General features: G+C 55.8%; 2 protein-coding genes across 11 annotated transcripts in view; one reads left to right on the top strand and one right to left on the bottom strand.

The window, feature by feature from the left end:
- Window positions 1-25,218, top strand: part of RARA (retinoic acid receptor alpha) — a 48,258-nt gene that overhangs the window by 5,411 nt on the left and 17,629 nt on the right. Inside the window, exons 1-2 of one of the 10 annotated variants that reach the window (XM_010354482.2) lie at window positions 3,585-3,788; window positions 16,141-16,680. In XM_010354482.2, coding sequence (XP_010352784.1) covers window positions 16,503-16,680 — 178 coding nt within the window. In that variant the 5' untranslated portion in view covers window positions 3,585-3,788; window positions 16,141-16,502. The other 9 variants (XM_030923923.1, XM_030923921.1, XM_030923920.1 and 6 more) reach the window with 9 other exon arrangements.
- Window positions 2,754-7,929, bottom strand: LOC115894896 (translation initiation factor IF-2-like). Its single transcript, XM_030923925.1, has 2 exons — window positions 7,678-7,929; window positions 2,754-4,092 (listed from the first exon to the last, which is right to left on the bottom strand). Exons 1-2 carry the CDS (start codon window positions 7,810-7,812, stop codon window positions 3,583-3,585), a joined length of 645 nt encoding a protein of 214 aa, XP_030779785.1. The 5' UTR covers window positions 7,813-7,929; the 3' UTR covers window positions 2,754-3,582.

Raw genomic sequence — 25,218 nt, forward strand, 5'->3', positions numbered from 1 at the left:
GGGGGTGGGCAGTGGTGAGGGGGCAGGGGCTGGCACAGACATTGCTGGCCCCAAAATGCTGAGGCCCATTCTTCGCCAGGGGGCGCATGTAACCATGGAGGGACAGTCTGCCCCTGTCTCCAATCCTTGGGCCGTGCCTGCTGGGCATCACAGTCTCGGTGGTGACTAAGTCACTTCTGTCCTGGGGCTGGCAAGGTGCCAGGCTCAGCTCTTCTCGGTAGGTGAGTCACTGCCCTGGCATCTCCCCCGGATGCAGCTGAGTCACCCAGCCATGCCTGCTAGGCAGGTGGGCACCATGCTTTTGGTGGGGGTGGAGGGCTATGTGTGCTGCCCCCAGTGTCTTCTCCGATCTCTCTCTGGCATGTCCTGGCCCCACCTTTAAACCTGCAGAGCCAGGCAAGGATGGCGCTTCTCCCTTGTGATCCACTGAGGGGTGAAGGAAGAGGTAGCAGCGCACAGAGTGGAATGATATATGTTTGATTTGGAGTAAGTAGGGGAGAGGAGAGTTGAGGAGGGAACATTGATTGAGATATATATATATTTAAACAAAAAAGAGACAGGGTCTTGCTATGTTGCCCAGACAGGTCTTGAACTCCTGGACTCAAGCAACTGTCCCATCTTGGCCTCTCAAAGTGCTAGGATTAAAGGTGTGAGCCACCATACCTGGCCTGGGTTTGAATCCCAGCCCTGCCATTGACAAGCTGTATGACCTTGAGGAAGGCAATTTTCTTTTTGAGCCTCAGTTTTCTCATCCGTACAATGGCAACAGGAACCTGCCCCTTCAGGACTGTGAGAATCAAATGGAGTGGGACTATTAAGGTACTTGTGGGAGGAGCTGCTTTTGGGATGAGCTAGGAGGCTTGGGAGGGGAAGAGGAGTCAGCTGGAGCTGGTTCCAACAAACTCCTGCACCATCCGGTGCTCTTGGAGGGCCAATTGCTTCTCATCCTCTCTTCGGACTATCACTTAATGCTGTTCTTCAGGAGTTTCCACAGGCTGTGAGAGGACAGCCTTGTTGTAGTAGAAATGTGGGCCCTCCTAGGGTGTCTCAGAGCTATATTTTATCTCTTTTGACTACTGAGAACTGCCACTGGCCTTGGTACCTGTCCAGACTGTCTTCCTTCACTTCCTCTAGTTTGAAGAGGGATCCTTTTCTTGGGAAACCAGTGGCTCAGGCTCCTCCCCCAGCCTATCTCCTGTGTGCAGGGAAAGAGTAGGCCCCAAGGAGTGTCCTTCCTAAAGAGTGAGGCGCCCCTGAGCATGTGGCTTTTCTCTCTCTGCTAGTTTCCTGCTGCTCCCTGGGTACCCTTCTCTCCTCCTGCATCAGGGTCCCTGGTGGGAGGGGGTGGTGGAAGCCCTGTTATGAGCCCAGCACAACTGGAGTTCAGCTGCTGCTGCAGATTGAAGACTCCTGATCCCCCACCTGGGGACCTCTCCTGCCTTCTGCAGTCAAGCTTGGGTAGGGCTGGGCCTTGGACAGGTGGTACTTGTTGCCCTGGGCAGGAAGGAAATGCCCCAAAGATGTGCATGCTATGTGTTTGTACACATGGGTGCTGGTCTTGTTTGAGTGTCTGACCCCTGTGGGGGGTGGGTTTGTGTGTATGAATTTGTTCCCTCATCCACACATGGGGCTACTTCTGTGCCTGTGTAGAAGTATGCCCCACCCTCTGCTTCATGCCCTTGTCTGTGCACAAATGTGTTTGAATGTACTTGTTCATGCGTGGATGTGCATACATGCGTCGGGGGTGTACACATCCCTGCCCTGAATGTGCACGTGGAAATGCATTTGTACCAGGATGCCTGACCCTATGATGGCAGGTGTACCTGAAGGTCGTCCCACTTGGGAGGCAGTGTAGCTATGTGCATGCATGCTTGCATTCTTGTGTCCATGAGCCTTCCCCTCTAGCCTCAAGGAAGGAAGACTGGTAGGATCTAGGTTGGGAGGTGCCTGTGGGCACTGGGGGTGGGCTGGCGCTGACTCCAGTCCTGGGCTGGTTCTCACCTGGGCAGAGCTCCCTGCTGTTGTCGGGGCTCAGGCTGGAAGGCCCTTGGGGGAGCGCGGCTGGGGGGTAAGGGGTTAAGCGGTGGCGTCCACATCTGGGAGCCATTGGCGCATTCCTGCCGGCTGAGCGCATGTTTGCGGATGAATCTGGACAGGACAGGGCGGGAGGGGCTGGGCGGGAGGTTCGCACCGGCGGACGGAAATCCAGACGGGAGCGGGAGACAGCTCCGGCCCAGCGGGCGGGAAGAGGCCTGGGGAAGCGCGGCCCAGCACTGCTGGGGCAGTTTCCCGTGCGCCGGCCCTCAGGGCAGAGCGTCCCGCCATCCTGGCTTGTCCTACCTTACCACGGCTCTTGGGCTAAAGCCAGGGACAATCAGATACTTCAGTTCTAGACCCGGCTCTGCAACTGGTGCGACCGTGGACAAAACCCAGTGCCTGCTCTTGGCCTCTCTTTCCTCTGTAAAGCGCGGGCCGCCGTCGGACCAGTGGGTCTGAGAGCTCTGCCACCGGGTCAGGCTGAGAGTCTCCTCACTGGGCTGGAGGCCTGGGAGTGCAGCACTTCCCCTTCCAGTGGGAAGTTCTGTGGGGGCACTCGTGGCCACTTCTCTGCCTGGGAACAGGGCGAGAGGGGAGTATTCCCTAAGCGATTCTGCTTCCCCCTAAGCCCGCCAGTGGACTGCTAGCAATGGGGACAGGATCCTCCCAAACAGAGCAGCAGGCTGGGAGCGGGGTCATGACTGTGTTGGGGACTGGGGTCTCACAGATGGAGAGTGATTCAGATCCTGTCCAGTTGGAATATGAACAAGAGCTTTCCTGGCTTCTCCAAACTTGTTCGGGAGAGAGAAGCTTGAGTCTGAGTCTTTGAGCACGGAGGGGTGCTCCTGGGCGCCCCTACTGGAAGATCCAAAAGTTGCCCTTTGAGAAGAGTACTTTAAGGGGGCTGGGGGGTTGGGTTGAGCCACAGTTCCTAGGACCCACTGGAGCTGGAAAGGTGTTTGGGGAAAGAAGAGATGTACTTGCGGGAGATCTACTCCTGGACTCTTTTTTTTTTTTTCTTGCAGCTGAGATACTTAAGATCCAGGGAAGGGAAGTGACTTAGTCAAGGTCACACAGCTCTCAGTTCCAGCTGGTCCCTAGAAGAGGATTATAATTATAGGATTCAGGGGCTTGACAGCTAGGGCAGGCGTCACCTCACTCAATTCCATGTTACGCCGCCGCCTCACTTCTCGGGTTTAGGTGTGGGTGTGTGTGTGGCTGGGGGGAAAGGAGTGTAGGATACCACACGCTGCGGTCTTCTCCACCAAGCGCTATTTTCATTCTTTCCGCAGAACCTCACCCCCCCTGTCGCTCTGAATCTTCGGTTCTGGGTCTGAGGGAGGGATTCTCCCGGATTCCCACGGTCCAGTCTTCAGTTAGGAGCGGCTCCTTTAAGACTCGCCCTTCTCGGGGTCTATTAAGGAGAGGCGGGGGCGGGCGTGAGTCTGTAGATCCGCCCCTGACTGATGATTGGTCGGTGGGCGGGCAGGGGCGGGCCTGAGGGAGAGGGCCTCCCCCTACCTCTGCTCCGTACCCTCCGCCCCTTCAGTCTGGGGCTCCGGGTAAAGTTTCAGCCTCCGCACGTGACTCGCTATGGCCGCTGCCGTCGCCCCGCGCCCCTGAGCCGCGGCCCCCCGGACGGCTCCTCTCCCGGGACCCCGCACCCTGATGCCGAGAAGCACTAGGGCGCCGGGTTAGGGCAGACGCTGTGCTCGCGGTCACCCCGAACGGGTTGCGTCCCCGGCTGCGAGGTAACTCCTCCCCCGGGGATTTTGGGGAGCCCCTGGTTCCCGCAGGCGTCGGGGCCCCATGTCCTGCCCCAGATTGGCGCTGCGGAAGGGGACTGGGTGCCGGGAGGCTTCCGACGGAACCCGGGGTTTCCTGGGCTTCCCAACTCGCTGCCGCCGTGTCCAGGGTGGGGGAGCCCCGTCTGTGCGTCTGCCTGCGCCGTGTCTTCGCGCGCAGCCTTGAGGCGTCTGTGGCCGTCTGCTGCGCGTGTCCCCCGCGCTCGAGCTGTTGCAGAACCACCGCTGGGAACTCCTGTTCTCTCTTTTTCTCTTTAAAAACAAGCAAAACAAAAAGGCTTTCAAACCTGTTTGGGGAGAGATCGGATGCTCAACGGACTAGCCACCTCTCTTTTTCCCTCCTGTTATCTGAGCTGCCCTGTGGTTTGGGGAGAATCAGCCAGGGGGCCCACTCCCACAAGAGGGAGCTGGCCGGGGGCGGGGCCCGCTCAGCTGGTGTCCCCCGTGGAGTGAGGGGAACTCACTCAGAATTGGGTGCGGGAGCCAGTGCAGTATGTATGTAGGGGTGTTCCTGGGTCTTGTGCCACCATGGGGTGTGGGAGCTTTTTGGGGTGAGGGAAAGACGGAATAGACTGGTGGACTTTGCTCTGCTGAGGGTGTCTGGGACCTGGTGCCACCCACGAGGCTTGAAAGCTGCTGGCCAGATGTGTGTGTGAGCCTGTTGTGGGGTTGGGGGGGCGGCTGGGATATGAGCTTGGCTATGTCCCCTCATCTTCTCTCTGGGCACTGCCCTATTGTCAGGCTGCTCCTTGTGAAGGACAGGCCGCCAGTGTGTTAGGGTGGGGATGGGGACCCACTAATCCGGAAACCAGACAGAAGAGCTCCCCAGTCTTGGAGATGTTTCCGCACCCTCCATCCTGTCTTGGATCGGATGCCCAATGTGATGGCCTGGAAGGGTACCTCCTGCCCCCTCTGGCTCTGTCTTCTGTAACCAGGTTGCCTTCTGTCTGATGGCTGTGTGCACATATGTGTATGTATATATTCTTGGAAAGGATTGTTTCTGAGAACACCCCCCGACTCCCCACGCCCTGCTGCTTACCCCAAGGATCACTTCTGCCCTTGACACTCCCTCTCCTCACTTTCCTGGCCAGGATATTCTGGGATGTCTCTTACACCCTTCCCTGTCTGCAGTCTTCATAGGGCGAGATTGTTTGGGGAAGTGCTTCTGTAAGGACCTTCCAGGTCTTGCTAGGAAATTGAACCTCAGGCCCCAAACTCTCCTACAGGGCTGGATGAGGAGGCTGTGCCTCGGGGAAGCCCCAGGTTGGAGTGGGGGTGGCTTGGAGCCTTGGGGCTTCCCCTGGAGGGGGTGCGGGGGGGGGCGGGTGGAGATGAGGCTAGCGGGGAGGAACAAGAGAAAAAATATTTGGAGTTGGTTGTATGATGCTTCTTCCTGGAGGAAGAAGAGGGGGTGGTTGTGGAGTCTGGGAGTTTGTGGCTCTGAAAGATGGTGGAGCTGGAGGAGGAGCTGGGACATCAGTACTGCCTGGGAGTCTGGACCATGTGGTATCCTGAAAGAGAGGTCAGGAGGGTCAGACTGGAGTAGACTCTTGGGAGCTGAGGATCTTGGATTTGCAAGGATTTTGAGGGTATGAGTGAGTGTCCATGAGGTGTCACTGCAGGGGTTTCACCATCAGACTGACGACAGTGGCACAGATGCAGTGGCAGTTCTGAGAAGATCCTGGGCTTGGAATGGCTTAATCCTGGCCACCTCCTCCTTCCTATAGCCCCTAAATCTCTATCCCTTCAGTCTGACCCTAAATGCCCCAGCTGCCACCCTGGGACTCCTTTTTAGTCCCCTTCCTACTCCCAACCTTGAGGCAGCCTGGCAGGAAGCCAGCTGTGGGCAGCCCCATCCTGATCGCCCATGTGCCTCCCCCGCTGGGCATAGTCACCCACATGTGCCATGACGTGGTTCCTGCCACCCCATCTAAGTATGGGGGAGAGGACATTGTCGGAGTGGCCCCTCAGGTCTGTTTTGGGGACATTCACCCAGACCCCAGCTAATGAGCGCCCCTTCCCCTAAACCATTTAGTCTTGGAAGCTGACTCTGCCCTCTGGGACCTTTCCTCCCAGGCCACTCCTTGCTCAGACTCCAGTCTCAGGTGGGATGGTCCTCAAAACTGTGTGATGTGAGGGTGGGGCCTGTCCCAAAATACAAACCCCAATGCCCAGTTTCCAGTCCTCTTGGAAGCATGAGCCGGATAGGACTTAGGCTGGGCTGGAGGGGTAGGTATGTTTTGGCCTCTGTGGGGTCTATTAATATTAGGGAGCACTGCCTGGGATCTGGGGTGATAGGCATCTGGGGATGGTAATCCTGTCCCTGCGACAAGTAAGCGGGGTAATCTCTGCTTGCTCAGTACCCACACCCATCTTGTGTTGGTAGTTTTGGGAGTGTGGGAAGCTGGCAGGGCCCCTGGCAAGATGACCAGGGTTGTCTTGACTTACTGGGTTTTGGGAAGGGAGTATGGCAACTGATACCCCGGCTCCCAGGGCTTTGGCTGAACATTCTCTCTGACGCCTGCTGTCTTTCCTCCTTCTACTCCCCTCTCCACCCTCTGGCTGCTGTCTGGAGCCCACGGTTTGTGGGGGGATGCGCGGCGGAGGGCAGGGCCTGGATCTCCGTGTGTGTCCAGAGAGTATTCTGAGAATTGGCAGAATTGGCTAAGGGTGTCTGGGTGTCCCCACAGGGTGGGCGGCATGTGGGGACCTGGCCTAGTATGAGAATGTGTCAGCGTTGGTGTGTCTGTCCCCAGTCTGGCTTGGGTGTGGGTGTCTCGGGTGTGGGTGTCTCTTGCTTCGTCTGGATCTTGCCTCCCGCTCCAGTCCCGCCCTCCCCTCGCTCCCCCCTAGCTGGGACCGCCTGCTTGCTCTCCCTCTCTCCCCACAACTGGAGCCTCCCTTGCCTGTTCCCGGAATTTGGAGAGGAGGAGGAGGAGGAAGAGGCAGGCAGACAGACCTCCCACACTCTAGCCCGCCCACCTGGCATCATGGGGAAATGAAATAGGTGCTATGGAACTACGTTTTCCCTGGCTTCCCTAGACCCTCCAGCACACATCATGAGGGCCAGGGGCCAGCTCTTAGGGAAGGGCCATGGGCTGCCCACCCCTCTGGCCAGTGACACCTCCTTCTACTTAACATTCTGCCCCAAAGGGCCACTGCTGGACCTCTAGGCACCACTGTCAGCCTGGGGAGCCAGTGGGATTAGGCTGCTGCCAGGCTGGCCCGCACCTGTTGCCAACCCCAGCCCTATAACTGGAGCTTGTCTGGGAGGGGGCTGCAGAATGACAGGTGTAATTTCTGCAGCTAGGCAACTCAACCCCCCCAACTGGATATGCCTTTCCCTTCTGCCGGAACAAGGAAAGGCTTCCCCTTCGCCACTCCAAGTGTCAACCTGGTCTTATGGATGATGCCCCTGTCCTGCCCGATGACCCCCACCTCCATCCGTGGCTGCAGAGCTGGGCTGCCTTCCTTCAAGTTTTCAGAGCTGTGCTGCCCTGGCAGGGCTGGGGGTGTGGGGGTGTGTAGATGGGGGTGGTTCTCTGTTAATGTTTTAATTGCCTAAAAACTGGGAGCTCAGCTCTGGGCCAGTGGGGAGTCTGGGTCTGGCTGGCCGCCCGGTTTGGGCTAAATATAGTCTGGGACATCTGCAGAGAAGGGGAGGGGGGTGGAGGGAGGTTCCATTCCCCCACCTTCAGCCAAGGTGCCCTCGTCTGGGCAGGCACCTTGGAGCAGTGAGGGGGATTCCTCAGCACAAAAGGCAGGGGAGAGGTGGCAGAGAAGAGGCGGCAGGGGAGAGGTGGCAGGGGCTGGGCACAGTTGGAACCTTGCTTGCCTGGAGGCCAGTAGATGCCGGAGATGAACCTGGAGGCTCAGGACAGGGCAAGAATGGGGCACGCCGGGGCTGGGTCCTCTGGCTCTTCCCTCTCCCCCCAGAGTTACTTGAGGTCAGGCAGTCTCCATGTGTCATTGTACTCTGCAGGCAGTGTCACTGTGACCCACTCACTGTGTGTCTGTGTGTACACACCTACCTTGGAGTGGCTTTATCCTGGCCCTCTCCCCGGAGCCTCTGTCCCCTGGGTCCTACTGCAGGTCCTCAGCCCTCCTTCCCTCTGTCCCTCACCCCACAGTGAAACCTTCAGCCCAGGAATCGAGACTTGAGAAGGGGAAGCTGCGGTGGGGAGTTCTCTGATCTCCAGTCACGGCAGGAAGTGGAAAAGAGGGGGGTTGAGGGGGGAACCCATGAGTGGCAGGCAGGGAGGGAGAGCCCTGTCAGTCCTGTGACCCACTGTGCAGAGCAAGGTGGGGGTTGGCCTCCTTCCTAGTGGTCCCCCTTCCCTCCAGCTCCAGGTAGGAGAAACCTGGGGACAACTGATTGCCCAGGGGCTGCAAACAATCTTCATCACCCCCCAACACTGAGAAAAAAAAAGTCTTCCTGTCACGTGGCTGTCACTTCCTGTCCCACTGTGGTTCCCGGGATGTTTGTTGTTGGTTGCCATGGTGATGTCTGCCATGGGCACTAGCCCTGGTTCTTGTGGGGAAGGAGCTACCCTTCCCCACTAGGCTGGGGGGGTACTTGGGGGACTTGACTGGGGGGTCCTTTCAGGCTGAGTGTGTGTGGTCTCTGATGCTCCAGATTCCCCAGGACCCCCCAGACTTCTGTCTGTGGGGAGGAGTCACTGCCACCTACTCAGACTGAGTGCTGGGGAGACTGTGACCGCATCTGGCTGTGACTTTGTGAGTCTGACTGATTTTGCAGCCCTTGGCCACTCTGGCCAGCGTTCCTCTCGCTCATAAGATGCCCATTCAGGAAACCTCTGTGCTCCCTATCTGTCCTCATATACAGTTCTGGAGCCTGCTCCCATCCTGTGTTCTGATGAAAACCACCTTCCCCAGGGAGTTTCTGTGGCTTCCTGGACTCCAGGCTGGAGTGTCAAGGGACTCTGGGGCAGGGTCCCAGGTTGCGTGTGTTTGGGGCCGGGGAGGTGGGGGCTTTGCAGACTATGCCTTCCCCTACACACACAGCCTGCACCCGCTTCTCCCTTGTCCGGCAGGCCCTCTTCTCTAAGGGGAAGGCCATGGGGCTCTGTGATCTATTATCCCTACCCCACTGGGGGCTTCCCTGTTCAGCTGGGGATGGAGAGGGGAAGAGATTCCCCCTAGTTCTAGCCCCAACTTGAGTAGGCGGGTGTGGAGTAGGAAGTTGCTGGGGGGGGGTCAATGGGTCGGAGGGGGGCTATGGAGCAGGGCACAGTCTGAGTCAGGCCTGGTCTGGGGTCAGAGCCAAAAGGATATCCTGAGGCAGGACTGGGGGAGTGTATTCCTGGATTCCCTGCAGCGTGAGTCCCCAGGGTGGGATGCTGAGAGGGGGCTGGTACCATCTAGTCCAGCTGGCAGTTTGCCCTGGGACTCAGAATATGGCAGTTTCAGGGTTGGGCTGAGCTGAGGGGAGGGGCGGGGGCTGCTGCAGGCTGTCTGCCCATCCTGGCCCTGTGTGTTTCTCTGTAAACTGTCCCCCCATTGTGAGAGTACTGTGTTTCCTGCTTGGTACCGTGGAGAGGAGGTAGTGGTGAGGGGGACAGCTGCCATGGTGAGGGTGGGGAAAGCCCCGTGCCAGGCTGGATGTGAGGTCGGTGGTTTCCAAGCTAGGGGGTCCCCTTTTGTCTGTGCCCCTTTGGTCCCTCACCCGACAGAGCTGCCTGTGTATGGTCCACACATTTCTGTGGTCTGGCTGTGGCCTCAGTAGGCTCATCTCTTCCTCTTCCCATTTTTTTTCCTTCCCTGTGGGTTGGTCCCTCTTCTTGAGGCCTGAATTACCCCCTGCCCTTTCACCTACTCGCTGCTTGGAGTAGGGAGGCTTCAGTTCTGGTTCTAGGTGGACCTCTCAGACACCCTGGGCTTCAGAGGTCCTGAGCATGTCCCCTGGGGGATCTGGCGTATGGCCCCTGGGGATGGAGGAGTTGGGAGCACTACCCTGACCAGCAGAGACCCCCACTTCCTCCTCCTAAAACCTGGACTGCCCCGAGCTTGGATTGTCCAGTCGCCCTTTCTGCCTGGTATCCAGTCACTGGTGAGATTATGGCCTGTGGGGGTCCTGCAGCTCTATGTAGCTGGGGAATAACCCTGGGCTGAGTGGAGTACAAGCTGTGGAGACATTGGACCTGTTCTTTTGGGACAAGGCACTGTGTCTTGAGGCAGTGGGCAGTGGTAGCACCCGGAAGTGAGATACTAGGCTTCTTCCTTCCCCTGACTCCCAGGAGGACATACTTATGGCCTGCACCGACTAGGGCAGATTTTCAAACCAGTCCTAGCTCTAGCAAGGCTGGCCTGGGGTTCTGTGGGGTTGGTGGGCAAGAGGCACCCTCCAGCTATCCCAGCCACCCCCAGGTGATCCTTCTCTAGCCCTCCTAGGGTAGCCTCTTTTAAAATGAGGCTGGGCTGGCCGGGCGCGGTGGCTCACGCCTATAATCCCAGCACTTTGGGAGGCCAAGGCGGGCGGATCACAAGGTCAAGAGTTTGAGACCAGCCTGGCGAACATGGTGAAACCCCGTCTCTACCAAACATACAAAAATTAGCTGGGCATGGTGGCGGCTGCCTGTAATCCCAGCTACTCCGGAGGATGAGGCAGGAGAATTGCTTGAACCAGGGAGGCAGAGGTTGCAGTGAGCCGAGACTGTGCCATTGCACTCCAGCCTGGGTGTCAGGGTGAGACTCCATCTCAAAATAAATAAATAAATAAATAACATATAAAAAATAAAAAATATAATGAGGCTTGGCTAACCTGGCTTCCTGCAGCCCAGACCCTGGTGAACAGACAGGAAACAGAGGACCCGAGTGGCCGGATTGTAGGCTTGCCAGGGAGGAGAGGGGTGAGAGCCTTGGCCAGAGGAGACCCTTGAAAAAGCGGCGAGTAGTCATCGCTGCTCCCCAACCCCTGTCTGCAGATATGAGGGGCGTTGGGGAGGGGAGAAGTTGTGGCTTTGTATGTATGGGAGTGTGTTTTCCTGGAAAGTTTGTAAATGGTTCTAGTTTAGAATCGACCCTGTGCTGCCCTGCTCGGCCAGCTCCTGGCGGGACAGGGGTCCAAAGGCGGTGGGGCTTTGTTTCTGCCAGGGCTCGAGTCCCTCCTGCCCGAGTTGAGCTTGAGCTCTGGGTGTCATTTGCATATGATTCACTAACTGTCTAGAATGCTTAGGAAACCCCCAGTCTCCCCTTCTTTTAAGCTCCCCAATCCTTCTCCCCTTCTCTCAGCCCCTCTGACACTGCCTGACCTCTGTTTCTTGGGAACCATTGTTTCGGGGGAGCCTGGAGAACAGAGAGAATGAATGAGGAAGGGAGGCTGGGGCCAGGCCCAGCTGGGTTTGGGGTCCCCTGCTTCTCTGTCCTGAGTATAGGGGAGGAAATGGTATATTTCTCTTCCCCTTCTCCCCTCCTCAAATCCAAAGGTTTCCCTTTTTTGGTTTGTGAAATGAAAGAAGGGAATTTGGGAAAGGGTTGTGGTCAGGCCTCCACCCACACCCCGAATGTCCCTTTCTCCACATCCCTCTCCTCCGTCTGAGGGAAGCAGACCCTGGGAAATGGGTAACTCTCCCTCCTGGCCCTGTCAACAGATGTTGCCCTGGGTGGGGTGAGGCAAGGGACAGCAGGCCAAGTGCTGAGGGGCACCAAGGTGGTGGCAAGAGGTGTGGGGATGGAGGGCTCCAGTTGCCCGGGCCTCCCCTGTGCCAAGCTCTAGGCTGGGTGCTTTCCAGGACTTCCTGTCTGAAATTGCACAGCTTGTTGTTGAGGTAGACAGTTCACAGGCGAGTAAACAGTTGCTTAGAGAGGTTAAGAGACTTGCGTAAGGTCACCCAGAGTGGCAGAGCTGAGATTTGACCCTTCCGACTTTTGGTTCTTTCTCCCATCTTCGTGGCTCAGAAAGCTCTCACCTTTTTCTCTAGGTGTGTGACTCTGGGGTGTAACACGTGGGCAGCTAGGGACACTGATGCTAGGGAAGGGATCCTGGCACCTTCTGAGGGTGAGAGCGGCCCCAGTGGGCAGGGGTGTGGGGCTGGTTGCAGGTGCTCCAGCCCCCTACTCCTTTTTCTGCTGTGCCTAGGCTAGGCTTGGTATATTGGAGGTGTGGGCCTGTGGTTTTCTCTCTCTCAGGGGAGGGTGCCCGTGGGCAGTGGAGGTGGCTGGCATAGGGTGGAGGTTGGATGTGGGTAGTTTGTTTTCCCTCTCTTTGGTACTGGTTTCGATTCTCTGCCGAGGCCTTCTCCACTGCTGTGGTGTCGGGGGCTGGGGCCCAGGTGTCTCTCTGAGGGTCATAGCTCCTGAAGGACCTTCTGAGGCAGAGCCTGTGCTCTTTCAGGCCCACCCTGGTCATCCCTGCCCTTGCCCATCCCTGTTCTCTGGTCTGTCTGGCCCTTGGCCCATTTCTGTGACCTTTAGTCTGTCCTGCAGCTCAAGGACCTCCCCAGGGAGCTGAGTAAATTTGCACTGAAGTTTGCAGGCAGAGCTGGGTTAGGCTTTTTGGAGGCTCTGATAGGGGTCTGGGGAGGCCTTCCAGCCTTGCCCGTAGTGTGTGTGGGTGGTGGGCTGAGGGGTGAGGTGGGGGTAGTGGGGATTGAAGTTTGGTTCAGTTTCAAACTCCTCAGGGGCAGAGTTCATGTGGCTGTGGTTTTCTCTTCTCTGGGAGCAAGGGTGGGTTCCAGAGGGTCCAGGCTGGACTGACTGAACTGGCCTCCCAACCCCCAAAGGCTGGGTCAGGATGCCTGGGATCTGGATGGCATTCTGGGCCTCAGCCTGGGTTATGGAGGCCTCGCTTTGGGTTAGCTGCCCCTTGGGCCTCACCTTGAGAGAGGCAGGCCTCTGTGTGGATGTGAATTCACCTGAGTGTTTGTGGACCTGGTGCATGGGCTGGGCCCACAGGGAGGACCTCAGAGCATCTTTTGGCAGAAGCAGCAGGTACAAGGGCCACCCTGGCTGTATGAGGTCCGAAGAATATACAGTTTGGGAGACTGTGGGGCTGTGGTTGTGTCTTTGGGGAGCTGTGTGCTGGGGCCCATGCATGCAGTTTCTGAGCTGTGTTCACTGTGTGGTAGAGCCCAGGTGTGGAGAGATGGTATCTCCAGGTTCCCTCTCCTCACATGCATGCCTGCACATACACAGGCTGGGGCTGCAGGCATGCTCTTGCCACCCAGATGTTTTCTGTAGACCTGCATGCATGAGTTTGTATGTGTATTTGTGTGTGAGGGTCCAACTATAGGAACTCATGAGGTTCCGCCAGCCCCTTCTTCCCTTGCATGGCTCCCCCAGCTCCAGTTCCCGTTGTGTGGGGCCCCACAGGAGTTGGGAGGGGGCCAGGGCAGCAGCTGGTCCAGTGGGTGGGGCCCCTGTTCCTCTGACATCAGCTCTGTCAGCCTAGGAGGGAATTGGCAGGGGCCTGGGGTAGGAAGGGGGCTCTTTATCCAGGAGTGAGGAGAGAGGCCCTATGATTGTCATAATGAGTGACAGTGAAACTCGTGGTCATTAGCAAGGTCCAGATTTTACTCCTGGGGCAGCCTCCCCTCCCTAACCCAGTACCTGTCCCCTCCCGCCCTCTCTCCCTCAGGTCCACACAGGTTGGCTGGCTCAGCTAGGCCAGAAGTCCTGGCCTCTTCCACAGTGGCCTTGGCAGGAACTCCCCCTTCCCAGGCCTGGTCTTCAACCAAATGCTGGCCATGTGCTTGTCCCCTGGACTCCAGGTTTGAGGCTGGAGTCTGGAGCTCAGAGCCTGGAACCGACCGTAGCCTGAGCTTGGGGTGGAGTGGCAAGGGGTGTTGGAAAGGGACTGTCCTTATTTTGAGTCTCTGTGGCCCTGTTTCTTTTCTTTCTTCCCTCTTCTTTTTAAAACAGCTTTATTGAGATATAATTCACATGCCATAAAATTTACCCATTCAGTGGTTTTAGTATATTCAGAATTGTGAAACTACCACCACAATCAATTTTAGAACATTTTCATCACCCCAAAAAGAGCCCCCATACCAAGCAACAGTCACTTCCCATCTTCCTCAAATCCACGCCCCAGCCCCCGGTAACCACAAGTCTGCTTTCTGTCTCTATCAATGTGCCTATCCTGGACATTTCGTATAAATGGAATCCTACAATATATGGTCTTTGTAACTGGCATAATGTTTTCAAGGAATATCCATATCATAGTATCAGTACTTCATTCTTTTTTTTGGCAGAATAATATTCCATTGTAGGGACATACAACATTTTATTTATTCATCGGTTGATAGACTTTTGGGTTGGTTCCACTTTTTGGCTATTAGGAGTAACGCTGCTGTGAATGTTCATGTGTAAGTCTTTTTGTGGACTTACGTTGTCATATCTCTTGGGTAGATACCTAGGAGTAGAATTGCTAGGTCATTTGCTACCACTGTGTTTAACCTTTTGAGGAACTGCCAAACTGTTTTCCAAAACAGCTATTCTATTTTACATTCCCACCAGCAATATATGAGGATTCGAATTTCTCCACATCCTCGCCAGTACTTGTTGTTATCTGTCTTTCTTATTAGAGCTAGCCTAGTGGGTATGAAGTGGTATCTCATTGTGCTTTTTTTTTTTTTTGAGATGGAGTCTTACTCTGTTGCCCAGGCTGAAGTTCAGTGGCGCAATCTCGGCTCACTGCCTCCTGGGTTCAAGCAATTCTCGTGCTTCAGCCTCCTGAGTAGCTGGGATTATAGGCATGTGCCACCACGCCTGGATAACTTTTGTATTTGTATTTTTTTTTTGAGACAGAGTCTTGCTCTGTTACCCATGCTGGAGTGCAGTGGTGTGATCTCGGCTCACTGCAACCTCCGCCTCCCTGGCTCAAGCGATTCTCCTGCTTCATCCTCCCAATTAGCTGGAATTACAGGTGCCTGCCACCATGCCTGGATAATTTTTTAGTAGATTTTTGTATTTTTTAGTAGAGATGGGGTTTTACCATGTTGGCCAGGCTGGTCTCAAACTCCTGACCTCAGGTGATCCCCCCCGCCTCGGCCTCCCAAAGTGCTGGGATTATAGGTGTGAGCCACCGCACCTGGCTAACTTTTGTATTTTTAGTAGAGACAGGGTTTAGTCATGTTGGCCAGGCTGGTCTTGAACTCCTGACTCAGGTGATCCACCTGCCCCAGCCTCCCAAAGTGGTGGGATTACAGGCGTGAGCCATCACCCCCAGCTTCATTGTGCTTTTGATTGGCCATGTTTCTTTTTGTCTGTCTCTTTTCTTTTGTCTTTCATATATGTGTTTTTCATATATAAATAACATGCATATGTATTTATGTATAACCTATACCCAAAATGGATTTGAAGCATCCTCTTGTCCTCTTGCGGATATGTTATTTGTGTTCTCTCTTTTTGCTCTTGTTGCTGCCTGTCTGTCTCACTGTGTTGTGGAATCTCTGGGTTCATCTCTGTCTCTCTGTCTACCCCATGGTATTATCTGTGCATATATCCTCTGGTGCTAACTGTTCAAACAGGGTGTGGATCTCTATTCACACTGGCGAAGGGGGCATCTGGCCTTTCATCTTCTGCCCACCTGCCATCCCACTTCATGTGTTTTGCTTCTGCAGTCAGACGTATGTGGGTGAACCCTGAGATCAATCTCTCCTTCACTGCCTGGGGGTAGGAGGCTTCCTGGGCAGTCCTTGCCCTCCTACACATTGCCTACCCCTGGGCCATCCATGCTGTTAAGTGTTGGAGGTGATACCTAGGAGTCCTCAGTTCCCATTTTCCTAGTAGTATGTATGTAAATGGGCCTCCTCCCAGGGCCTGTGGGACAAACCCGTCTGGGGTGCTGGGGCTTGGATGTAGGGGGGAAGTGGTGTAAGAGGGGCCCCTGGCTTAGGAGTCATTTTTCTGAGAAGTGCCAGTGCTTTAGGGAAGCGGCTTTTCCTCCCCCTCCTTCTCCTCCCACCCTCCAGCACACGCTCTCTGCATCTTGACCTCAGGTAACCCTCACTAGGGGAAGGAGGGCCAGCTGCCCGCTTCTGCTGCAGTGATCCCTTGAGGTGGCACTGTGGACCCTTTCCCCTCAGGATTGTGGGTGAGAGGCCCTCCAAGGCTCTGGGCTCTGTTCCTGTCTCAGCCTGGCTGTGCTATCCTGCCACCCCCAGCAGTGTCTGGGCCCTGCTTCCAGGTCGTCTCTGCCAGCCAGGCATGGTGCCAGCTGTCTGCTCAGCTGGGTGCCATGGGAAAATCTCCGGCAGCCCAGGTTGGGGAGCTCCACGGGGAATGCCCGTGTGCCTGTTCTTCAGTGCCCACTCACCTATCTTTCTTCTTTCTGCAGCATCACGGGACATGGCCCCCTCAGCCACCTAGCTGGGGCCCATCTAGAAGTGGCATCCTTTTTGGTGCCCTGAAGGCCAGCTCTGGACCTTCCCAGGAAAAGTGCCAGCCCACAGAACTGCTTGACCAAAGGACCGGCTCTTGAGACATCCCCCAACCCACCTGGCCCTCAGCTAGGGTGGGGGCTCCAGGAGACTGAGATTAGCCTGCCCTCTTTGGACAGCAGCTCCAGGACAGGGCGGGTGGGCTGACCACCCAAACCCTGTCTGGGCCCAGGCCCCATGCTCCGAGGAGGGGTGGTCTGAAGCCCACCAGAGCCCCCTGCCAGACTGTCTGCCTCCCTTCTGACTGTGGCCGCTTGGCATGGCCAGCAACAGCAGCTCCTGCCCGACACCTGGGGGCGGGCACCTCAATGGGTACCCGGTGCCTCCCTACGCCTTCTTCTTCCCCCCTATGCTGGGTGGACTCTCTCCGCCAGGCGCTCTGACCACTCTCCAGCACCAGCTTCCAGTTAGTGGATATAGCACACCATCCCCAGCCAGTAAGTCTGGGTGTTGTGGGGTGGGGTGGGAGGGGACTGTGGAGGGCGGCAGGCCTCAGAGCTTGGGCTCTGGGCACATCTGTTCTGCTGTGAGCTGAAGGCACGGTGAGCGGCAAGGTCTTCTCCAGTTGGGGTGACCATCATTTGAGGTCTTGAAAATGAAAGCTCTATGGCCTGTAGGCCAATCATGGTGGCTGTGTTTGAAGTTGGGGGTGGGAGAGGGGGAGATGAAACCTTGCTGTTCTGGCCTGCAGTGGCCCTCGCACCCGTCTTCTGTGCTCTGCTGTTGGGGCCTTGTAAATAGCTCCAAGGACTGGACACACAGGCTGGAGGTGGGTAAACAAACCTCTTGACATTTGATGGAAATGGCAGCTCTACCTAGAGTGAGAGGGGCACACCACCTACGCCCCACCCCCACTCAGTGCCTCTGAGGGAAAGGGCTTGAAGGAGCAGACCAAGGAAGGCTGGCTGGAACCCCACCTCTCCCGCTGCCAGCTCCACCCCCGGCCATGCTAGGATGTGCTTCCCTTTGTGGGGAGGATGAAAGGGAGGGGCCCACAGTCTAGCTGGGTGGATAGGGTGAGTGTCCCAGGAGGGGACACTTGGCCTGGACTCTGGCCTCGGACGCATGCATGGTCTTGGCAGGGCCTGTGTTTTCTCTGCCTCCACCCTCTGCCATGCGGGTCACTCGTTAGCTGGGCAGGGGTCTCAGTACCCTTCGCCGCTGGCCGAGCCAGGTAGTGGGAGGTGGCGGCAGCTATGGCCAGCTGGCAGAGTCCAGGGCTGGGGCCTGCCAGGCCGCTTACAGTAACTCTGGCCCCCAGGGCCCAGCTGGGCGCCAGGCCAGGGCTGGGGGGAGGAGGGAGCCGGGGCCTGGCCTGGGACGGGAGGGGGTGGAAGCAGCAGAATGGGCCGTGGGCTGCTGGCTGGCTGGCCGGTCAGCTGCTGACCTGGGAAATGTGTCCCCACCTCTCCTGGCCAGCAGGGACTGCACACCCTGCCCTGGGCACCTACCACCCCTCTCATGGCTGCTGGCAAGCTGCCTGGCACCACTGCCCTATGTGCCTGACTGGGCTGGGTCAGTGCCCCCTTCTCAGTGTGGGGGCAGCACTCTGTCCCCGGAGCCAGGGAGTCTCTTTGTCCCTGGGGCAGGCCCTGGCTGGGCGCCTCACTGCCCGCACTGGCTGGCTGCCCACTGCCACCACTGCTTCCTGGATCGCCTCCTCTGGCTTAGCTGTGACCCCCTCCCTCCCAGGCTCCAGCAGCCACCAGGAGTAGGGACTTTATGTCTGTGCTTCTTTATGTTTCCCACCCCTTATGCCTTGGGACCAGGGGGCAGACAGGTGCGGCCTCAGTTTCCCCCTCCACCCCTTATCAGACCTTCGTCTTCTGCTTCTGCTGTCTCTTCTCTGCACCTCATATGGGAGTATGGGATGGATGGAGTCAGGGGACTCTGATTCTGGTCTGGTCCTGTAGTCTGTGTTAGTGATGGGGAAAGGCCAGCCTCTGGGGTTTGGGGCTGCTGGGGAATGTGTCGGTGTATCTTTGTAGAATATTCACTGCATTTAAAGGGACTGTGATTTATATTCTGGACTTGGATCACTGGAACTAGAAGAGTGTCTGCTTCCTGACAGGGTAGGGTTTTATTTTTATTTATTTATTTATTTATTTATTTATTTATTTGAGACAGAGTCTTGCTCTGTCGCTGAGGCTAGAGTGCAGTGGTGCGATCTCGGCTCTCTGCAACTTCCGCTTTCTAGGATCAAGCCACTCTCCCGCTTCAGCCTCCCGAGTAGCTGGGACTCCAGGCATACGCCATCATGCGTGGCTACTTTTGGTATTTTTAGTAGAGATGGGGTTTCACCATATTGGTCAGGGTGGTCTTGAACTCCTGGCCTCATGATCCGCCCGCCTCGGCCTCCCAAAGTGCTGAGATTATAGGCATGAGCCAACGTGCCTGGCCATTTTTATTTTTTTAAGACGAAGTCTTGCTCTGTTGCCCAGGCTGGAGTGCAGTGGCACCATCTTGGCTTACTGCAATCTCCGCCTCCCAGCGATTCTCATGCCTCAGCGTCCCAAGTAGCTGTGATTACAGGTGCGTGTCACCACACCCAGCTAATTTTTTTTTTTTTTTTTTGTATTTTTAGTAGAGAGAGGGTTTTGCGATGTTGGCCAGGCCAGTCTTGAACTCCTGGCCTCAAGTCATCGGCCCTCCTCAGCCTCCCAAAGTGTTGGGATTACAGACGTGAGCCACCTCGCCCTGCTTTCTTTCTTTCTTTCTTTTTTTTATCATAGGGTCTCTGTCTCCCAGGCTGGAGTGCAGTGGCATGATCATAGCTCACTGCAGGCTTGAACTCTTGGGCTCAAGGCATCCTCCTGCCTCAGCCTCTTGAGTAGCTGGGACTACAGGTGCGTGCCACCACACCAGACTGATTTTTTGATTTTTCGTAGAGACAAGGTCTCACCATGTTGCCCAGGCTGGTCTCAAACTCCTGAGCTGAAGCAGTCCTCCTGTCTTGGCCTCCCAAAGTGCTGGAGATATGGGCATGTACCACCACATCCAGCTCAGGGTAGGATTTTTGAAGGGGGAGGAGTTGGGAACCTGCGACCTGGTGCCTGTGGACAACTTGTCCTAACGCAGGTGATGGCAACAGAGTTCCCAGACACTCTGTCCATCTGGAGCCTGGTCTCATTGCGGGGTTGGAGGTGGGGGCTGGGGCATCCCTCATCCTTGCCCATCCTGGCCAGAGGGAGCAAATGCTTTGCCCTCCCCTCGCCTCAGTGTTGCAAGCTTCTTCCTCTTTCTTAGAGGTGGGTGGGGAAGGCTTCCCATCCTGGTAACCTTCTCCCCAAATGTGGGTGGGGTGCCCACATTTCAGGCAAGTGTAGCCTTCTTTGACTTTCTCCACCCAGGTTAGGCAATGCCCCCTTCCTGCCCCCTCCCTCTGGGAGCCTTTTGGTTTCCCTGCCCCTCCCCTCTCCCTGGTAAACAACAACAGCTTCTCTCTCTGCCCAGACCCTTAGCTTCTGAGCTTCTCGCTGACCTTCCTCATCTCTGGGACAAGGTGTGGCCATGGGTCTGAGGGAGCCTGGTATCTCCCTCCTGCAGAGCCGGGGCTGCCTGGTGGACAGAGCTCCTGAGCTTTGGGTAGAAAAGCATGGCAGATAAAAGTATCATATGCCTGGCCTCAGAGATGGAGGCAGTTTAGCCTTTCCTGCTCGCCTGGCCTTAGGGCTGGTGCTGAGGGTGAGGCAGTTCCCAGGAGAGGTGGCAATCCATGGCCCTCCATTCCTGCAGGAGCAGTGGTACAGCCTGGTCCGCTCACACCCTTTTTGTAGGAATCCTTGCTGATGAGGCTTCCTCCTCCCATTCCCCACCAAACAAAGGTGTGGGGTCTCTTCCCCCTTCATCCCTTTCCCCAGGTGGGGAGGAGGCAGCACATTAGGTGGCCTGGGTGTGCCCTTTAGAGACCTAGTAGTCTATGGGACCAAAAGAAATCCTTTCCAGGTCACTGTGGGGAAGGTATTTGTCATGCTACAGCCAGGGTGGGAGCCCTAGAGATGGTCCGGAGATTCTCCCCACCCCCTAAACCGGCCCCTGGGGCTTGGTCTCTGAAGACTAGTGTTTACTGTGGAGGTTTGGGATTCTGTGTGCACTACGGGTCAGGGCTCTGTGTGTTTTGGGGGTGGGGTCACAGTTGGGTGTGTGTTGGGAAGGGGATTAATGACTTGTGTGTATTGGGTGAGAGGGTTAGAGAGCTGAGTGTGTTTTGGGGGAATTAAATCCAGAGCTGAGGAGGGAGAGTCAGCTTGTCTGTGTGTTGGGGCTGGGAGGGGGTGTGACTTAGGGCATAGAGTGCGTAAAGAGTAGTGGTCTTTGGTTTGGGTTCTTACCTTTCTGCTGGTTTGGAGGGGAGAACTGATCTGCCTTTTTTGTTCACTCCGGGAATTCCATGGGCAAAGGGGTCTGATTGGGGTCTGTGGAGAAGGCATTTAGTGCTGGGTTTAAAACTTGGACACTGGGCTGGGCGCGGTAGCTCCCAGCACTTTGGGAGGCCAAGGCAGGCAGATGACCTGAGGTCAGGAGTTTGAGACCAGGCTGGCCAGTATGGTGAAATCCCATCTCTACTAAAAATACAAAAATTAGCTGGGCGAGGTGGCATGTGTCTGTAATCCCAGCTACTTGGGAGTCTGAGGCAAGAGAATCGCTTGAACCCAGGAGGCGGAGGAGCCTAGGGGATAGAATGAGACTCTGTCCCCGAAAAAAAGATAATAAAATAAAACTTAGACGCTGGCTGCGTGAAGTGGCGCATGCCTGAAATCCCAGCACTTTTGGAGGCCGAGGTAGGGCCTTGAGCCCAGGAGTTTGAGACCAGCCTGGGCAACATAGTGAGACCCTGCCTCTACCAAAGAGAAGAAATTAGCCAGGTGTGGTAGCGCGCCTGTAGTCTCAGCTACTCGGGAGGCTGAGGTGGGAGGATCGCCTGAGCCTGAGAGGTTGAGGCTTCAGTAAGCTGTGATCACGCCACTACACTCCAGCTTGGTGGGTGACAGAGCAAGACCCTGTCTCAAAAACAACAACTTGGACATTTGTGTCACTTATGACTTGCTGATAACCTCTCTGAGCATGTTTCTTTTTTTGTTTGTTTTTTTGTTTTGAGACTGGAGTCCTGCTCTGTCACCCAGGCTGGAGTACAGTGGCACAATCTCTCAGCTCACTGAAACCTCCGCCTCCCAGGTTGAAGTGATTCTCTTGCCTCAGTCTCCTGAGTAGCTGGGATTATAGGCATGCACCACCACGCCTGGCTAATTTTTGTATTTTTAGTAGAGATGGGGTTTCTCTATGTTGAGGCTGGTCTTGAACTCCTGACCTTAGGTGATCCGCCCGCCTTGGCCTCCCAAAGTGCTGGGATTACAGACGTGAGCCACCGCGCCCAGCCTATTGTTGTTTCTTTAATTTTTTTTTTTTTTTTTTTTTGTGACAGAGTCTCGCTCTGTCGCCCAGGCTGGAGTGCAGTGGTGTGATCTTGGCTCACTGCAAGCTCCGCCTCCCGGGTTCAAGCCATTCTCCTGCCTCAGGGTCCCGAGTAGCTGGGACTACAGGAGCCCACCACCATGCCCGGCTATTTTTTTGTATTTTTAGTAGAGATGGGGTTTCACCATGTTAGCCAGGATGGTGTCGATCTCCTGACCTCGTGATCTGCTCGCCTCGGCCTCCCAAAGTGCTGGGATTACAGACTGTGAGCCACCGCGCCCGGCTTGTTATTGTTGTTGTTTTGTTTTGTTTTTGAGATGGAGTCTCGCTCTGTCACCCGGGCTTGAGTGCAGTGGCGCGATCTCGGCTCACTGCAACCTCTGCCTCCTGGGTTCAAGCGATTCTCCTGCCTCAGCCTCCCAAGTAGCTGGGATTACAGGCACACACGACCACACCCAGCTAATTTTTGTATTTTTAGTAGAGACGGAGTTTCACCATGTTGGTTGGCCAGGATGGTCTTGATCTCTTGACCTCGTGATCCGCCCTCCTTGGCCTCCCAAAGTGCTGGGATTACAGGTGTCAGCCACTGCGCCCAGCAGGGACCCAGGCCCTTTGTAGGTGGGAGCTGGAGAGAATGGGATGTTAACATCTATAGAGCACCTACTGTGTGTCAGAGGCTTTGTCTGTGTTTTACAAATTTTAATCCCTGCAATCCTGGAAGAGGGACATTATCCCCACTTACACAGAGGACACAGTGCTGGGGGAGGTTAAAGTACTGCAGAATCCTGACTGTAGGATTGTAAAGCCGGGCTGTTTTCCACCATCCAGATAGGCGGCTTTGGAGGGGATTGTGGGGCACACTCTTGGGTATGGGAAGTGTGGGGGGTGGGGTATAGTGCTGACTGAAACCCCCTTCCCCGCTGCGGAGGCCCTTTCTCTGCCTTAGAACCTACCTTTCCCGGGTAGGGGGCGTAGGAAGGCCCAAGCCATACCCCCTCCTTTCTGTTTTGGATCCTGAAGGTTGGAGAGAAAGAAAGATAAGGGGCCTGGGCCAGATCTCCATCCTGTCCTGGAAGCTGTGGATACAATCTGTTCACACCATCCCCACCCCCAAATCTGCCCGCTGTAGCCCACGAGAGTTTGCAGAACTCAGCGGGTACGCTCCCCCCCATCTCCAGACAGACACTGAAGGAACAAAGTGTAAAAGCCACAGTTCTTATTCTTAATTTGTTTCAATTTGTGGATGGAAGCAAAGAAGTTGCAAGCCATCAACAGAGGAGCTGAGGATGGGAGCCCCGAGAGGGTGGCTGCATATTTGCTTCATATGCCTAGAGACTGGAGAATGCCTGAGGGTCTGGGTGAGCCCAGAAAGGAGGAGGTTGTGTCCTTCCCTTCTTCCTCTGCTCTGCCACTTCCTCCCTGTTGCAGTCTGTGCATCTTCCCAGCTTCCCACTCTTTCCCTGGACAATAGGAGGGACAGCCCAGGCGGAGGGACAGCCCAGGCAGAGGGAGTGCTGCCTAGCAATGCCTTTTTTGGAGTCTGAAATGTAGAGTCAGCCAAAAGACCATGACATGGAGTTTTTAATGAAAATGGGGTCCCTCACCTTTTATCTCCCAGCAAGGATAATGCACAGATTCCCTCTGGACAAGATCCCAGCATGGACAGGGGGAAGGGACTCAGGGAAGGAAGCCCGTCTTCCTTTTAGGTGGGTCAGGGCCGAGGTGTTGTGTCTACCCCATGCCAAGGGATGTGTCGCCTGTGGGGCTGTACCAGTGCAGGCCCGACTGCCCTTTGAGGGAGTAGTGTCTGTGGGAAGAGGAAGTGGTTCCCATCTCTAAGTCATTTTGGGGCAGTGCCTTCTTCCTCCTCCTCCTCTGTGGAGCTGGGGCACAGCCAGGGATTGGGCCTCCCAGGGTAGACTGGAGGCCACTCAACCTTTGGCTGTCAGAAATAGAGGTGCTCCCCTCCCCATTTTGACTTCTGGGTTGCTGGAAACCTCAACCAGCACACAGACCAAGGGCCCTCCATGGGCAGGAGTCTTAAAGCACAGTTCTTCCTGTGTGGCCTTGGGCAGGTCACTCAAGCTCTCTCCAAATGTTTCCTCCTCCTTAAAGCAAGATTTCTGGCTGGACACAGTGGCTCACACCTATAATCCCAGCACTTTAGGAAGCCAAGGTGGGAGGATTGCTTGAGCATAGGAGTTCGAGACCACCCTTGGGCAATAGCAAAACCCCATCTCTACAGAATATACAAAAATTAGCTGGGCATGCTGGTGTGCGTCTGTAATCCCAGCTACTTGGGAGGCTGAGGCATGAGAATTGCTTGAATCTGGGAGATGAAGGTTGCAGTGGGCCAAGATCACACCACTGCACTCTAGCCTGGGTGACAGAACAAGACTCTGTCTCAAATAAATAAATAAAAATAAAAAAAAAAAAGCAAAACTTCTAATCTCTCCCTGGCTGGGCGAGTTGCTGTTAGGCCATGGTTGCCCGCTTCCTGCTGAGGCCCTTGGTGAGTTTCACGTACCCAACAAGGCTGTGATAGTGAGGGGCAGGGTAGAGCTGGGCACTGTCTTGGGGGATGGCACCACTCTGTACTGGGACCCAGTGTCCACCTGGCACTGGGCCTCATGATTTCCTGTTTGTTGTCCCCTCCAGATGGGGTTGGGGAAAGGAGGGGGCCCTGCCTGGCACAAGTGGGGGTCAGTTTAGCCCGCACCTGCTGAGGGCTTACTAAATGCAAAGCCCTGAGAAGGAGCTGGGGGAGGGATAAGGCTGAGCAGGATGGGGCCCCAGGCCTGCAGACAGCTGCCACCGGAGGCCCCCAACCCCAGCTGCGGGCCAGAGCCTTCCTTGTTTCCCACTTCTCCCACTGCCCCAGGACACTGTGTTCTGCTCTGACCTGCCCCATGACCTTGCTGTTGCCCAGAACGGGCCTCTTGCCCTGATTTCTCCTCTCCAGCTCCGGAAATCCTATCTATCCTTCAAGGAACATCTTGAATGCCGCCTCTTCCCAGAAATCTTCACAGATGTTCCCCCTTCCTTGCCACACTCTGCCTCCCTACTTAGAATGCTTCTGCGTCCTTATTTATTTTTTAACAACACTCATCTCTCTACCATGAAGTTGCTTCTCCCGTTCCTGCCATGAGCTGTAACCATTTGGGACATCTTTTCCTGACCACAAGGTCTTTGATGGCACGGACAGAGTCTTAGGTCCCTTAGCACCTTGCAGCTGTGAGCACAGGGCCTTGCTCCATCATTTGAAAGATCCCAAGGGCATGGAAGCACTCCGTCCTCTTCCCCATTAGTCTCATCCACTGTCAAGATTTGCATACCTGCCCCTAGACCCCAGCATTCCATCTGTAGCCCTGACTGCACTTCAGGGCCCCACACCCACCTGTCAAGCATCCCAGTGCACTTCTCTGCTTTGCAGTCTCAGGAACTTCATTGATGCATAAGCCACACACAAGTCTCTTGGCTACCTCTTTTCCCATACCCCCCTACCCCACCCCCGCACGTTGATTGTACCACCTTTAAAATATCTATTGAATCCACCTTCCTCT

Source organism: Rhinopithecus roxellana, chromosome 19, assembly GCF_007565055.1.
Source record: "Rhinopithecus roxellana isolate Shanxi Qingling chromosome 19, ASM756505v1, whole genome shotgun sequence".
Lineage (NCBI taxonomy): Eukaryota > Metazoa > Chordata > Mammalia > Primates > Cercopithecidae > Rhinopithecus > Rhinopithecus roxellana.

Bases quoted from the DNA above. Each gene is read 5' to 3' on its own strand.
- LOC115894896 (XM_030923925.1), bottom strand. From the start codon at position 7,812: ATGACACATGGAGACTGCCTGACCTCAAGTAACTCTGGGGGGAGAGGG. The intron at 4,093-7,677 runs GCAAGCAAGGTT...GTTTTTAAAGAG, and splicing joins CGGCATCTACTGGCCTCCAG to AAAAAGAGAGAACAGGAGTT.